The sequence below is a fragment of the Lactuca serriola genome, chromosome 2, assembly GCF_051521515.1.
Source record: "Lactuca serriola cultivar US96UC23 chromosome 2, Lser_US96UC23_V15, whole genome shotgun sequence".
Lineage (NCBI taxonomy): Eukaryota > Viridiplantae > Streptophyta > Magnoliopsida > Asterales > Asteraceae > Lactuca > Lactuca serriola.
Genome location: NC_136409.1, coordinates 85958575 through 85975466, shown reverse-complemented (window position 1 = coordinate 85975466; position 16892 = coordinate 85958575). Strand labels below are relative to the sequence as shown.

Here is a 16892-nt window from a genome sequence, read left to right as displayed (position 1 = left end):
CTCTTTTGGCCCTTCAACTCTACTCTTGATATTTCGGGATGTTACATGCCTGAGTAGTGCGAATATCTTCTGCAACTACTCTTCTGAAGGTTCTGAGTTTTCTCGGTCTAGGTTAAATCTAGTGAGCTTAGGTTCCCATTACTCGGAACTTTAATCTTTTCATCCACTCTTCTTAGAGTTTACTTTATCGCAGCTCTCGGATTTCCGGGATATTCGTCGCGATGCTTAATTCGGGGGATTAAGTGTGAATGGATGGTCGCAGTCAATGTCCTTGACTCTTACGACTCAGGTTTCTTTATCAACCGAGGGTGTTAGCTACTAGGTTGGCTCAAGCGGAATAGCAACAACTTCATATTTGATGTCATTATAGTAGCTCAATCTGCAGGGTCCTCTTGACTCTAGCTCCCGTTTCATGGGATAGGATGAAGGGTCTTTCTAGGGAGTCTACTAGGTATGCTTCGGATGGTTGTCGTCTTCTGGAGTATCTGCAGTGTCGTTCACTTTGGTGTCCATCTGACTACGAGCGGTCAGTCAATAGTGTGCAGTACCCTCTCTTGGGTACTTCGGAAGGTTTGAGATAAGAGGGACGATTGACGGATTGAATTAGGTTTGATTATTTGTGTTAGGTTTAGGTTCAGGAGAACCTTTATTTGCCGATATGGCTATGGAGAAAGTTCTTTTTACACAGCACTAAGGATGTACACATGGTTGCACGAAGTCAAACCATGATCAATAGAGTCGTCGAAGTTGGCACACTCTGACATGATATATAATGAAGATCGATAGAGTCATGTGCCGAACAGGCACACAAGTTCTAGGCGTCTCGGGTTTCGTCCTATGTATCACTACCGCGGATACTTGGACCGATAGAGTCGACGCGGAACTATAGAGAGTCCTAAGTGTTTCCGAATAGAGTACCTTTTCATGAATGGATTCTCATGAGGCATTTCTATAACCGCCTACATATACTAGTCATGTATAGTTAAGGTGGGGAGGACTGTTGACTGAGCGACTCCGCCCTAAATCCACAACCAAACGAGGAACAGGAAATGAGGCGGCCTTCACTCACTCTAGGTCTTTCCATCTTAACTATACATGGCCGTAATGTATATGTTTAGCCATCATAGTTTTAGCTGTTGAATTTTTAAATTTTATAACAGTGTTGCGACTTTCGCCTTATTGGAGAAGTATTTACATTTGAATTAGCCTTTTATTGTTTTCAGTTTAGGTATCCGAGATCGAGAGACGTACCAACATCTACGAGGTTCCTTGATGCTTCTCCCTAAGCAGTAGAGTTAGGCTCCTCCTGTGTCTTTGTCTTTCCTTCGGTTGGGCAGTCCTTCTTGAAGTGTCCCATTTCACCACATAGGTGGCAAACTGTACGGGTCGCCACATTTGTGGTTGATGTAATGAACTCAACCGGGGTTCTGCAGACGTGAGCAGTATGCCCCAACATGTGGCACCTAGCACAATAGAGCTCCCTGTAGACACCATGATGATGGTAGCTGAACTTGCTGCAATGGGGAAGGTTTCCTAAGTATGGTCTCCTAGGTGTGGGGATGGAAGGGTTGGTAAGGAATTTGACCATCTCAGCTCGTTGCCCTTCGGAAGGTCCTTGAGCCGAGGTACTTCCCTCCTCGATCTTGATCTTTCTCTTCAGTGGATTTGAGTGAGGTTCTTGGGTGGCTGGGTATGAAGGTGTTGGTTGCTGATGTCCATTGCTAGGATTGGAAATCCTGATAGGCACCTTGCTAACATTGGCGTTGTTAGCATTCAGGTGAGCCATGACAGCTGCTACGGCTGCTGAGACTGCAGCTTGGAACGTAGCTTCATCGAATAAGAGTGTAGGTTTCTTGCCTGTGGACTGGTTAGACTTCTTTGGAGGCATGGTTTTTCCTACACGGAAAGGAATACAAGATAATGAGAGACGATGGCTAACCCTGAACATTTCTGTCCTGAATGTATTAGGCATAAATTTTTCCCGTGCCTCGGGTACTGGTTGTCTGAGTGTCGACCTACATCCCTATGATGTAGTCCTGGAAATCAAGGTAGGTGTATGAGTATCGGAAAAAGGCCATAAGATGCGAGTCGTTCCTACTAAGTTACCTTTATACTGGGAAAGGTTTCACTCTCCGGCCTGGAGAGATTTGAGAACGGTTCGGAACGAAACTGCAGAAAGAGAGGCTCACAAGGGCAAATGACTAAATTCTCTCAATAGAGATGCGGGGATCCGCCCTAATCGTGTATCTGGCAACGGGAAACGACGATTTACCTAACACATAGCGTGAGTAGTGTAACCACTAACTCACTAAATTGTATTATTTTATGGGTGTATTAGCGTGACGAATACGAGGAAAAGACACTTCCCGGGTTCCATGTACTGGCTCCCTCGATCTGCCTCGTATCTTTGACTGGAATCGGCGTTGGTTTCCTTCGGGTAGTTTCCTAGGGTTCTCTTCTCGTATGGGCATATTGAATTTCTACTCCACCTCACTTCCAAATCCGACAATGGGTGTCATTACCTCATAAAAGGCGACTGGGAATCTCAGAAGTTTAGGCAAATTTCGCACCGATGTCCCTAGAAGAATATAGGCACTTGGTGCATTCAATAGTCTCGACCCAGTTCATTTATTTCCGAACAGGAAATCTTCTCAATGAACCTTCTTCTGGGTCTGAATCAACTCAACCGCCAAGCACTAAAGTGGATAGGGTTTTCTACAAGGTTCGTGCGAGAATGGAAATGTCTAAAGAATCCTAAGAGATTATTAACATTTCACTGGATGATCCATATCGAGTCCTGCTACGATTACACAGGGTATACAAATCATATATAGCTTAGATCCGATAGGCCTTCGAATATGTGATACTACTCTAGATCCACATCCCAACGAGGAAAAGGAAATAGGGCGAAACCACACATTCTTAGCCTATGGGATCCTTATTATATATAACCTTGGGAGTATACTCTCTGTAGTTGTAGGTATATCAATAAGGATCTTTTTAGTTCTTCACACAAGGTTATCTATGTATCCTAAAATACCCCTATGGTATTTTAATTCTTGTTTGATTCTTATCTTCTGAATATGATTCTGGGATTAATGTGAGTCTTTTAGTATTCCAAAATACTCCTATAGTATTTTAACTTTATGTTTGGCTCTAGCATTCCTAATTGGTAAGTTTCAGACCTATTGCAACACCACTATCACTCCCAAGCACACGTTCATCGCATCTCGAATAAATGTAGTTGATCAGGTTACATTTATTCCAGCTTACGATTACATAATTGCCCAGGTTTGACGGTAATGCTCAACATCCGAAGACTTTTATTATTGTTCTTCTTGTGATACTTTTGTTCGAGTGTTTAGGTTTTGGATGTTCTTATACTTTGGTAAAATATGGTTATATTTTAAAGTATAATTCTTGGTCAGAGTGTTTTATCCCTTTGTATTTATAGGCTGTATATCTTTTATGAATTGATATACTTAGCTCACTATAAACAATGCTCTGATACCAATCTGTCACACCCCAAAACCGAAACGGCGGAAACGTTCTGGGGTGGATGACGTCATGTCAAGTATCACAACACATGCATTATAGTAATCAAAGTACAACAAAACATTGCATTAATAGTAATAGTTTTACATGGTTTACATTACAACAATTCAAAGTATACAAACAAATATAATAAGTACAGCAAGGAACTAAGCCGTCTTCATCAACAGCTCCGGGGGTGAACCTGTCTAATGCTGACCTGAGAATACAAGTTATTTGAAAAGCGAGTATCAGCATTTTTACAAATGGTGGTGAGTTCATAAGTATTTAGTGACATTTATCCAAATAACTTTATAAAGTAGTAGTTTAAAAGTTTACAGTGTATTAGAGTTCCTTCCAGAAAATCCTATATTTTCTTTAATAAAAGCAGTCTTCTACCAAGACTGGTCAGAGTTATGTGGTAAAAGTAGTTTTTCCCTTAATTGCTATCATTATCAAAATACTGAATTTGATTATTAAAGAAAGCAAGAGACATCAGGGAATAACATATGCCTCAGCAGTGAGGACTGCTGACTAAGGCAAGGAATCATAGACTCCAGGAGAGTATCGAACGAACGACACGCTTGGTTCAGTCTAGCAAATAGAGACACAGACCCCAGAAGGTACCAAATGAAAGGTACAGCTGGTAAGGTTTAAAATAATGAATAAAGACCGCAGACCGTATCGAATGAAAGATACGTCTTGCAAGGTCAAAACAGAGAAAACAGACCCCAGACAGTATCAAATGAAAGATACGTCTTGTAAGGTCAAAACAGAGAAAATAGACCCCAGACAGTATCAAATGAAAGATACGTCTTGTAAGGCCAAAACAGAGAAAACAGACCCCAGACAGTATCAAATGAAAGATACGTCTTGTAAGGTCAAAACAGAGAAAACAGACCCCAGACAGTATCAAATGAAAGATACGTCTTGTAAGGTCAAAACAGGGTTACTCTGAAAATGAATTACCAGCATACCGTGTAAATTACCGGTGAAATACCGTTACCTTAAGGCCAATGAATTATAAGGTAACCCGGGATACTCGTAACCATACTGACTAGAGTTCCAGACGCCCTACAAGCATCTATAAAATGTGACATTTGTCACCCCTTGGTTTGGTACTCCGTGGACTATAGCTAGCAGTCAGGGTGAGGGGGTGTCAATCTCGTATAGATCTATACACACAATGTCCGCTCTCCCTACAGGAGACTCTGGTTACCAACTAGACGACAGAGAAGGTCGTGTCCTGAAGATGCATCCCAAATAGTGGGTAGAGACTTCCAAATAGTGGGTTTCTAATGTAAGTGCTGAACTAGAGGTAGAGACTCATAACTGAATTGACTGAAGTAAACCCATATGTCTATGCTTGTGTACATAATATATAACTAATGAATCAAACGACCTTCGGATGGACATCCGATCCCACCATACCACATCTCAACGAAGAAAAGGAAATAGGGCGGACAAGCCTTCCTAAGTCCTTCAATCATTATTTATATGCATCTATACAAGCACAGACATACATCTAACTACGCTTGAGTGTGTATCAAGTGGAATCATATCGTGAAGTATAAGTGTACAATGTGGAATAACCGACTTGTGAAGTATAAGCGTACAATGGAATATCCGAGTCGTGAAGTATAAGCATACAGTGGAATATCCGAGTCGTGAAGTATAAGCGTATAATGTGGGATAATCGAATCGTGAAGTATAAGTGTACCAAGTATAAGTGTATCACGAAGTGGAAACGACAACTGGTGAAGTAAAAGCGTCTATCAAGTATAAGAGGCTACAAGTATAAGCGATATAGAGACAATAACCGGTATAAGGGTATCACGAAGGAAATGCGTTATCAAGTAGGAGTTTTAAATAAGTAAAAGCGACGCAGCAGTAACAAACAAGTAAAAGTATACGTCGAAAAAGGGAACTTCGATGAAAACCTTGGAAAAACCTTTATACTCAGGGAAAATCACATTTGGTACTCTTTGGTAAAATAAGTTTGAAAAACTTTATAAATCCTTGGAACCTTTGTGAACCATTTTTAAATGAATTTAGATAAAACAGTATAAGTAAGAGTTTTGAATAAGTGAAAACATCTTAGAAAACCATTTATAGCGTCCTACTCGGTAAAACGGTTTACAGTGTGGTAATTCATTATGCATGCGGGTTATCAATCACATGTGATTGACATGATAACTAGCATGTTTAACTTGTATTACCCCCTATAAAACATGTAAAAACATTAAAAGGTTCATTCAGGGGTATGAACTCACCTGGTGTAAGTGGATCCGACGAAGGTGCCAGTTGGGTGCTCGGTGTCAAGTAATGACTTGGACACACTTAGAGACCTATTTAACATATGATAACATATGTTCACATACAATTAGTATATTTAATACTATTTAAACACGTATACGCACTCAAAGGAGCGGAAAACACTTTGGTTGAGTGTTTGGTGTGTCCCGGGTAGCGTCTAAAGGTGTGTATGGCTTAGGAATGGTGTTTACTATCCGAGAGTAAACTCTCAATGCTATGTTTACGGCCCAGGGACTACTCACCATGAGTTTACGGCCGTAAACTCATGGTGAGGGGGTTCTAGTGTGTTTTAAGGCTCTATCTTGTTAGTGGAATTTTTCTAAGTCCAAATCCAAAAGGCATGAGTGAGTTTAAGGTCTTTAAGGGCTTCATTAGGGAGTTTACGGCCCATGAACCATCCCTAAGGGAGTTCATGGCCGTGAACTCTCATTCCTTGAGTTTATTGAAGTTTCAAGCCTCTAATATCCTCCTAGTAATTTGTAATGAAGTGTGAGGCCAATTGGGGGAATTAAAACTATCATTTGGGCATGTTTGGGGGTGTTTACGGCCTTGGTACATGCCTGGGCCGTAAACTCCTTTTACCCCTTCATTTCATTGTGTTTGGATGATCTAAACCCGAAATGATAAGCCCCTAATTTATGTATTAAGTCCAAGGGTGTTTTAGGAGCGTGTTTGGGGCATTTTAACATGTTTAAGAGGTGTTTACGGCCTTGGCATATGCCTGGGCCGTAAACTCTCTTTTATGCCTCAAAATAATTATTTTAATTGATCAAACACTTCTAGGCTAAATCCTTAATTTATTTCCAAGCTTTTAGGGACAAATTAGGGTCTTTTGGCCTCATTTAAGGGGTTTATGGCCTAAGGAGGAGCTTAGGCTGTAAACTCCTTTTCAATAGCTTCTAAGTCTGATTTTTAAGCTATAAACACAAATCATAATGTTTAGAACCAGCTAGGATAAGCGGACTTACGATTTGGAAGCGTTTGGTTGCGGATTCGGGTCGAAAACGAGTCTAGTGAGAGAGTATAGAGAGAGAGGGTGGAAAAGCTCAAAATGGGGTTTACTCCCCCTTATATATGGGTGGGAGTTGGAGCTTAATGATATTCTACCCGATACTGTCGTTTAACGGGGCTTTTGGCCGCACCTGAATTAGTGGTCGTAATAATAAAAACTAACTTTTCCAATTAAATGGAAATGTGTATTACGAGTTTTTATTTCTCTTATCACGACTTAACGACATATAGATGTAAATAAATGATATATTGATTTAAGTGGCGACCTCTAATTAACGGAACTTTTATACAATGGAATATTTCGTTAACGGTAACGGGGTAATGTAACGGAATAACTTTGGGTTGTCACAAGTTATAAGGTCTATCTTTAGGTATAACATGAACTACATGATGGGCATATGTAGTAAAGATGAGATTTATTCCTCTTACTCGTTGAGATTTAGAAACATTGAACACTAAATAAGATTGATAGTGATATATATATATATATATATATATATATATATATATATATATATATATATATATATATCATGTTCAACATGATGTTTGAGACAAAGGAATAACATATATCACACCTTTAGTAACAATTGTAGTTTAGAGCTCCTGGAATTGGTTGTTAGTGAAATGACACCCTTCATACGTTTTTAGGGGCAGTAGCTCATTACTACACATCAGTTACCATTTATGTCGGTCTGTAATGAATCTTGTGCAAGTGGGAGATTGTTGAATCTATATGCCTAAGAATCATTATTGAGTGACATTGCTAATAATATATGATCTTATAGGATCACACCTTTATCAAGTTGACACATTTTGTATATTTATTATTAATGTGATTATTAATAAATAATATCAATTCTTATATTTAATTAGTGAATAATTATTTCTTTGTGAAAATAATAATTATAAGAGAGTAGGACCAGTTATTATTTCACATGGAATGAATTAATAATTCATGCATAACCTTTTGGACTAGTTGAATCTTTTTGTCTTTTGCCTAAAGACGAATTTTATATTTTATAAACTTTGAGTTTATAAAATTTGAAGAATCATCCTCTTTTCTAAAGTATGGCCAAAACTATCATGAAGCATTAGAGGTTGCTTGTCAACTTCCCTCCCTTTTCCCGCACGCCTCTAAAGTAAGATGGTTACTTTACATTATAATATGAGGTTTCTTTTTATTTTGCATGAGTATATAAAGGACGTGTCTTGCATGAATATTGGCTAGTAGCTTAGTCTTAGAAACACTCTCTTCTTCCCTCTTCTCTATCACCAAAATCGTAAGATGCATGATGCATCTTCTTTTGCTTTCTTTTGAAGATTATTCAAGATTGTGGTGCCTTAAAGTGTGTGTCCATTAGTGCTTATTTGAGTTAAGCACTTAAAGGCTTAAGAAGTACTTTATACATGAAGAAACTAGCATTCCAAGTGTCTTACTCTTAATGGTGGATACATATATAGAAATTCTATTCTTCAATTTTTGCTATCTTCATCAACACCCCAAAACCAAGTGGGGTTAAAGGATTCAAAGATTGTCATTCTAAAACACTATTTGGTTGTTTTTAATTTCATTATAACATCTATAGATGGATCCTTGTTGATTTGGTTTTGTTATATACCTAAAAATAAAATTCTTATTTTTATAAGACTTCCGTTGTGGTTTTTATGAAAAAACACATTTATATTTTATATCAAAACCCATGAAAATAATGGTAGATGTCGAATTTTGTGTTGTGTTTCTGTCCTCAAATGAGAAGGTTTTGGTTGTGTGTGTGTGTGTATCTGTGTATGTTTAATCCTCAAAAGTTCACGACGATACAACTTTTTGTTTTGTGAAAATTCTAAAGGAAAATGGTTGTCATGGTGATAGCAGGTGAACAGAGAAGATGATGGTGGGTTGTATTTCTTTTTAGCTTGTGTGTGTGTGTGTGTGAAAGAGAGATATGTGTCATATTTTAAATTAAATAATAATAATAATAATTTAAGAAAATGAAAAATAAGTATATGAAGGGTAAAATAGTCTTTTAAGTTTGGACGGGGAACAAAATCACAAGCAAACATGGTCAAAGGACCACCGACCCAAAAAAGTTGAGGTTTGGACTAAAACCCAAAAAAATACATACCACACAAACCATTTGTGAAGTTTTGTCATATATATATATATATATATATATATATATATATATATATATATATATATATATAATAAGTTTTTTTTTTGTATTGACATCTAGAAATAATGATTTTGAAACTTTCATTCATAATTGTTCACCATGTCCATACATACAAATTCATATTTCCTCAAGAAAACAATAGAAGTCGGTATATCTTTCATTCACTTTTTTTTCTATCATTACAGTGTCATCTCATATTCCCATCACTTTCCCCTCATTTTTAAAACTCAGCAAATTGTCACTTTTCCCTTCCCTTATTATTATTATTATTATTATTATTATTATTATTATTATCTTAAGAGAAACATATTTTATACCAATATTATACTCTTTTTGTTGAGAATTAAAACCATAAATTTTAATATATATATATATATATATATATATATATATATATATATTATAAAAATTAAAAATAAAGAAATAAAAAATAAAAAATAGCTATTGACCAATTACATATGGAGAGACAATGCGGGGTACCCTCTCCTAGGTAAAACGACAAACCACAAACCGCATCCAGGGTGTGGTGTTTTCTGGATGCAGTTCATGTCCGGTCATCATACTGCACCATGCGGTTGATTGTACTCTTTCCGGTTTAATAATATCCAGGATTATTCTCATAAATGTCCTTATATCTGTTAAAAGTATTTGGTTTTATTTTAAGTTTGCTTTTATGTTGGTTTATACAATGATATTTGTCAAATATATTCGGTTTTAACTTTTACCTTTTACTAGTGATAAAAGGTTTTTTTAGGTTTAAAATGGTATTAAATTCACAAGAACACTCTTATATTTTCCAAAAATATTCGATTTTTCACAATATTTTTCATGTTATATGTATTAATGCCGAAAAAACATATTTATATATGAAAAAAAGTTAATTAAGCTTTGTAATTACCTTCTTTTTAAATGTTATTTCTTATATAAATGAGTTTTTTTGTCTGCTATATCGCTTAAAACACAAAAATACTTTTTTAGAAGTATAAATATGTATTTTATAGCTATAGTTTATAGAAGTGTAAACACATGTTCTTACAATTTTTAGAAATATTAAGATGTACATATATTTCTAAATACGTAAAAATATGTATTGATACTTATAGAAAACGTGATTATAATTCTAAAAATATATTTATACTTCTAAATATTTAAAAATACATATTTACACTTCTAAGAAAACATCTATACTTATAAAAACATAAAAAATATTTATTTATACTTCTAAAATACATATTAATGTTTCTAAAAAATTTATTTATATTTCTAAAAAGCAAAAAATATATGAATATGTTTTAATATATATATATATATATATATATATATATATATATATATATATATATATATGTATGTATGTATGTATGTATGTATTTTTACGTTTTAAAAGTATATTAATGTCATTTTATATTTCATTTATAACTAAAAATACATTTATACTTCTAAAAACTAAATCTATAAAAAAACGTATTTATATTTTTATAAACATACTTTTACGTTTTAAACGTTCTAACTAGACAAAAAAACTCATATATACAAAGAAATAACATTTAAAATTAACGTAAATATAATATTTAATTAAACATTTTTTTCATATGTAAATATGTTTTTTTTCTGTATGAATACATATAATATGAAAAACAATATATAGCTAGGGGAGAAAAGTAAAATGGTACAACCGAATATTTTTGACAAATTAGAGATTTTCTTGAGAATTTAATATCATGATAATTTGAAAATTCTATTATAACAGATAAAAGGATAAAATCAAATATTTTTAAATCTACTTTAATAAATGAAGATTTTTTTTGCTACATGTCACACTCTCATTCAATTTGCCAAATGTCATTTTGTTGTTATTTTGAATTAATTTCTTTTGCACACGTCATTTTATGAGTTTTTTATTTTAATAAATTTCATATAATACGTTAATCTAATAATTACAATAAATATAGCAATAAATGAATATCAATTTTATTAATGGAGTTACTTTCTTATTTCAAAATTTTCAAATTAAACATCATTAGTTTATTGTTTATTTATTTAAATTTAAAAGATAAAAATAATTATTTTTAATAATTCATTATTTTTTCTTATTTTTTTATAAATTCAAAGTTTTTAAATATTTATACCTTTATATTTAATTTTTTTAATTAACGCATTTAATATATGTGTGTTCCACCTAGTTAATGACAAGACACATAAGATAAAAACTTCATATTTTTCACAAATATCATGATTTTTATGGCAACCCGTTAATATCCGATATCGAGTGTTTGTATTCTTAGTTGCTAAGTTCCAATGACTCAATTTAGTATCATTTACACAAAAAAATTATAAATATCTTCTCCTTCTATTTTATTATAATTCCATACAATATATACCATTTTAAATCACATCAAAACAAGCAACAAAGAGAAGATGATAAAATATTATCCAAGAGTTAAAAAACCATAATGCCCACAAATCCACAATGCACCCCTTTACCCTAAAAATTTCTAAATTCATATTGGAACACAGTTCGATTTCTGACAATTAGGAGAGTAACTGAATGGACCCAACTCATAAGATACTCTACTAGACCTGTCTGGATTAGAAAAATATTCAAAATCGATTCGGTTCAAATCGTGCTCAAGCTTGAGCTACTCAGAGTATATACTCTTTAGCAAAGTAATATTTACAGTTTTCCCCTTTATTTTATTCATATTTAGATAATGAGAAACTCACGAGTTTAAATCATATTTCTGTTGTAATTTAATGTAAGTTTATTTTATTTGTCTGAGCCCAGGCTTGAGTCAAGTTTGGAGCTTGATAGTACTCGAGTCAACTAAGGTGAATTATACCTGTAGTGACAATTGAAGTATACCAGCTGAAAGCAACTGTGCAATGCTTTTATATTTAGTGCAAAGAATTAGAAAGTTGAAGAAGAAATATGCATAACTTACAAGAATGTTCAAGTACAGAAACCGGTTTCCAACAATTAATTGAATTACCAATGCCAATGAGATAGGCGGAAAACCCTCAGACGGGCGCCATTATTGATGAAAGATCTTCCACAACCGATTTCATATCAGGTCTTTCATCAGCCGGAAGTATACACCTAAGCGCCACCTCAACCATCTCTTCCGCCACTTTAACCAAATCACCGCCACCGTCCACCAGCTGCCGGTGAACACACTCAATACACCGGTTTTCATCGCACAGCAATCGCACCCACTCGGTCAGATCCACCACCTCCCCAGCACCACCCAGAATCATCTCCGCTGAACTTTTTCCGGTGAGAAGCTCAAGTAATATGACACCAAATGCATAAACATCGCTCTTGAGTGATGGGCACGGTTTGCTTGTACTGCAAAACTCCGGCGGCCGGTAACCTAAGGCTCCGGCCGTGAGAACCTGCTCGGCTGTCCCTGCTGATGTCATCAACCGGTGGAGGCTGTAATCGGTTAGAAGGGGGTGTTTCATGGCTGGAGGTTCCAACAAGATGTTGGTTGATTTTAGGTTGCCATGAGGTATGGCTCTTTCGTTGTGGAGGTAGCTCAGGCATCGTGCTATATCTATCCCGATTTTGTATCGATCATCAAGATTCAAACTTGGAAGATTTCTCGCATCAGATTCTGCATAACATAAATAACCTGAAATTATACTTTTTTTTTTTTTTTTGCAGTTTGAAAATTCTACCCAATTACATTGCTATATATTTGTAGAATATGAAAGTAGGATGTTATAATAAACAGATGAGATTAGAAAGAAAGATTACCATTAAGATAGAGAGATAAACAAGGGGCATCGATGTAATTTGAAATAAGCATCCTCTCATAATCTCGTGGGCCCCAGTAATACCCCTGCAGGGATACCAAATTGGGGTGTTTAATGCCACCAAGCTTTGTGACTTCTCTTGCAAATTCTTTCCTGCCTTTGGCAATCCCTTCCTTGAACCATTTCACCGCCAAAACCTCGCCGGAATCAAGGACAGCTTTGTAAAGTGTCCCGTGGCAGCTCCGGCCAATCATTTCCGCCGGAGCTGAAGAAAGCTCTTCTGCACTGAACACCATTGATCCATGAAAAAGATGAAGCTCCCCTATTAGTTTATCCGGAGAACAAACCATCTCTTCATTCGAGGAAGTAGTAGTAGTAGTAGGAGGAGGAGGAAATGCTACTTCCGCTTTTCTTTTTGGCCCTTCAACAATCGATATGTTGTCCAAATGCACCCCTCCTCCTGTAGGTGCTGCTGCTGCTGCTGACGTGGCAACATTCTTTTCTTTTTCAGGGTGGTGATTCCTTTCATACTTTCGTTGGCTTCTGTAGAACAATATGAATATCAAGAAACACAAACTAGAAACACCTCCGATCAAACCCACGATAATCGCGGGCTTGATATAGGATCTTTTTTTAGAGGCGTGGCCCATGTTCATCGTGCCTGGAACACCTTCTGATGTTGAATATGGGAAACTTAGAAGATCATTCCCGGGGTGGAATGCTGAATCAGGGAAATTTTTCAAGTTTTCAGGGACAACTCCAGAAAGATTGTTGTAAGAAACATCCAGTACTTTAAGGGTACCCGGAAGATTATCAGGGACACCACCTTCGAAATGGTTGTTAGATAGATCCAGTAACTTCAGGTTACTGTAAAAACTTCCAATTTCTCTAGGAACATGATCGGTCAGTGAATTATGGGACAAATCAAGAATCTCGAGGGTCAAATTCGTAAATTCATATTCGAGTGAAGGGATGGGGATGGTACCAGTGAAGTTATTGAAGGACATGTTTATGTAGGTCAATCTTGTTGAGTTAAAAAGAGTGGGAACAAGTGCACCGGTGAAGTGGTTGGAGCTAAAGTCAATGGCTTTTAGTTCTGGGTAGGTTGATAGAACTGGAGGTAGAACACCTGTGATCGAGTTGTTTGAGATGTTTAAGGAAGTAAGCCTTAAAAATTGGGAAGTTTGGATCGGGAAAGTTCCTGTTAACAAATTTGAACTGAGATTAATCTGTTCGATATAGTTTCCCCATCCTTGGATTCTGGATAAGTTCCCTGAGATCAGATTGTTGCTTAAATCTATGGTGGCACAGTGAGCAATTTTGAGAGGCAAGATCCCTGTCAACTTGTTGAATGACAGGTTAAGACTCCTTAGAGTTGTAGAGGAGATACTCTCAACAGGACCTGTAAAAATGTAATCAAAAAAGAAACAAGTCAAAGTTGACAGATGATGGATGAAAAAAAAAACAACAATTTTGTGTTTTCACAACTTTATAGCAAGTGGAATGAAGATACCTTTAAGCTGATTGATGCTGAGATCCAATTCGGTCAAGACCATTGAGGTCTCTTGCAAAAGTGCTTCTGGTAGAGACCCTGATAAGTTGTTGCTACTGAGCCTTAGAATCCGCAAAGAAACCATAAAATTAAAAGAAGGAATAGTGCCCACGAATTGATTATTACTTGCATCAAACACCTCCAAATTATCAAAATAAGGCATTCCATCATGGGAGAAGAGATACCCATCAAGATTGTTGTGGCTCACATTTAAGTACTGAATTGCAGAAACAAATTTTTCTGATCCTAACCCCAAGTCCAAACTTCCTAGGAACCCATTGCTGCTAAGATCCAGGTAAACCATACCACCCAACTGTGACAAAAGGTCCATGACCTTCCCAGAAAACTTATTTGAATGAAAATCCAAATGCTTCAGCTGTTTGAGATACCCAAAACTGGATGGAACACTTCCTTCAAGATTGTTTAAGGAAAGATCCAAATGCACCAATCTTCTTGAATTTGTAATTTCTTTAGGTAATGGCCCATGAAACAAATTAGATGAGATATCTAAATACTCCAAGGAACCAATGGAGCCAACCTCTTTCGAAATGATCCCATCAAAATGATTGTTAGATATGGATAAATTACGTAGATTGCTAAGGCCTATAACTGAAGCAAAACCAAAGGTCCCAACTAGACCTAAATCATTAAGCATCAGGGAGGTCACATGCCCACTGCTACAGGTAATCCCGTACCAATTAAGGGGGCAACCGTTTGATGCCAAGGATTTCGGATCCCATGAACCCAAAACTTTACCAGAAGAATCTTCCTGGATACCCCTTTTCACCTCCAAAAGTGAATCCAATTCTGTTGTTCCCACTACCAATTTAGCAAGTAGTAATATAATCAAACACATGGACTGCATTTCCTCTTCTCTAATCAAACAACCAACTACAAACGCATAAATTAAGGACGTTTCAACTCAATCTATGAAGGCACCAATTCAAAATTGAATTTATAACGAAAAGAGAAAAGCAATAGCAACAGTGGACATTTCAATCCCCGAGTTAAGAACGCAATGATAAGGTCAGAGATGCTCATAGAGGCTAAAAACATACCATAACTTGTGTATCCAATGTAAATTGGAGTAAGAACTCAATGCATCATGAATTAGAAATCACCCCCAATGTATGCATGCTGGAGAAGGATAATTGACAGTGAATTTACGAAGGGAATGTGCATAAACAATAATTATAGCAGCATCAAAGTCTTGAATGGAAATGGTAAAGCGATTGATGTAGAGGAGCAAAATGGAACAGCTAGAAGGTTGGTGAGTGAAATTAGTGCATTGCAACTAGTAATCGAATTGCTAAAGAAAGCGATGTAACCCCGGGAGATGTGACTTGACTTCTATCGGTGGCCGTATGTATCGAAGACTAATAGCGAAAAGCAGCAACGCTTTATTCTCGTTATGCGTATTTTATTCGTAGAATTAAGAGAAAAAAACAAATTTGAATAACTGTAAAATAGAGTTTACAAGATTTATCTTTTATCTCATTTAATTTTTTATTTTATATTAAATATTAAACAGATTATAATTTTAAGTTTTTTTTTTTATATTTTTATGAATATCATTTTAAAATTATCAGTTTTTATAAGTTTTTCTAATATTTTTTAATTAAAATAACATTAAAATTTATACTATTAAATAAAAAAATTAAACCAAAAGTTCCGTATAAAAGTAATTCAAGTTAATTGTGATAATAATAAAACAAATATTTTATTAAATAGCTAATTTCGTTCATAACATATTAAAATAAATATACATATTCATTTATAAAAATATAATACCAAATATTATATATATATATATATATATTATATATATATATATATATATATATATATTCATATGAGACGGCCTAATTTTGTGAGACCGTAAGAACTTACGTGTAACATCCATAAAATTTTGAAAATTTTAAAACTTCTACATAAGTCTAAAAACCATGTGTGTGTACATATTGTTTTCAAAATAAGTTCAACATCAGAGAAATCTCAGAAATCGTGAAACAAAATATGAGGAGATCCATGATCATGCTTTCGCCTTCTCGCGATCCTCTAAGGTACCTGAAACATAATCCAAAACTATAAGTCCGAAGCTTAGTGAGTTTCCCCCCAAAATATCAATCACAATACAAAAACCAGAATAATATCACAAACAGCATGCATTTAGAGCCTTCAGTCTGACCGGAACACCCTACCGGCCTATAGTCTATCTGGTACGCTCATAGAACCTACATCATGACTGGTACGCCACCTCGGGCCTTCAGCCTATCTGGAACGTTCTCCGGGCCTCGACCTGACTAGTACACCCCATTGGCCTCCAGTCTATCCGAGACGCCCTGGGTCTGTTGGCCTTCAGCACAAAGCATGTCCGTCTCAACCCAACCACACATAACATGTCGACATATACATAAAAATTAAACATACAACCAGTCAATCAAGCAAACAGACAGATCTTACAGATTACTAAGCACAACATCATCCTATTATTAGTATATAGATCTAACAGATCACTACAATACTCAATCATGCAATAATCGTGATAA

At 35.7% G+C, this 16892-nt stretch overlaps 1 protein-coding gene across 1 annotated transcript; it reads right to left on the bottom strand.

The window, feature by feature from the left end:
- Positions 1-11943: 11943 nt before the first annotated feature.
- LOC145086487 (Leucine-rich repeat protein kinase family protein) lies at positions 11944-15708 on the bottom strand. Its single transcript, XM_079024250.1, has 4 exons — positions 15402-15708; positions 14305-15234; positions 12793-14193; positions 11944-12649 (listed from the first exon to the last, which is right to left on the bottom strand). The coding sequence occupies exons 2-4, from the start codon at positions 15206-15208 to the stop codon at positions 12054-12056; spliced, it is 2901 nt and encodes a 966-aa protein (XP_078880376.1). The 5' UTR covers positions 15209-15234; positions 15402-15708; the 3' UTR covers positions 11944-12053.
- Positions 15709-16892: the final 1184 nt, after the last annotated feature.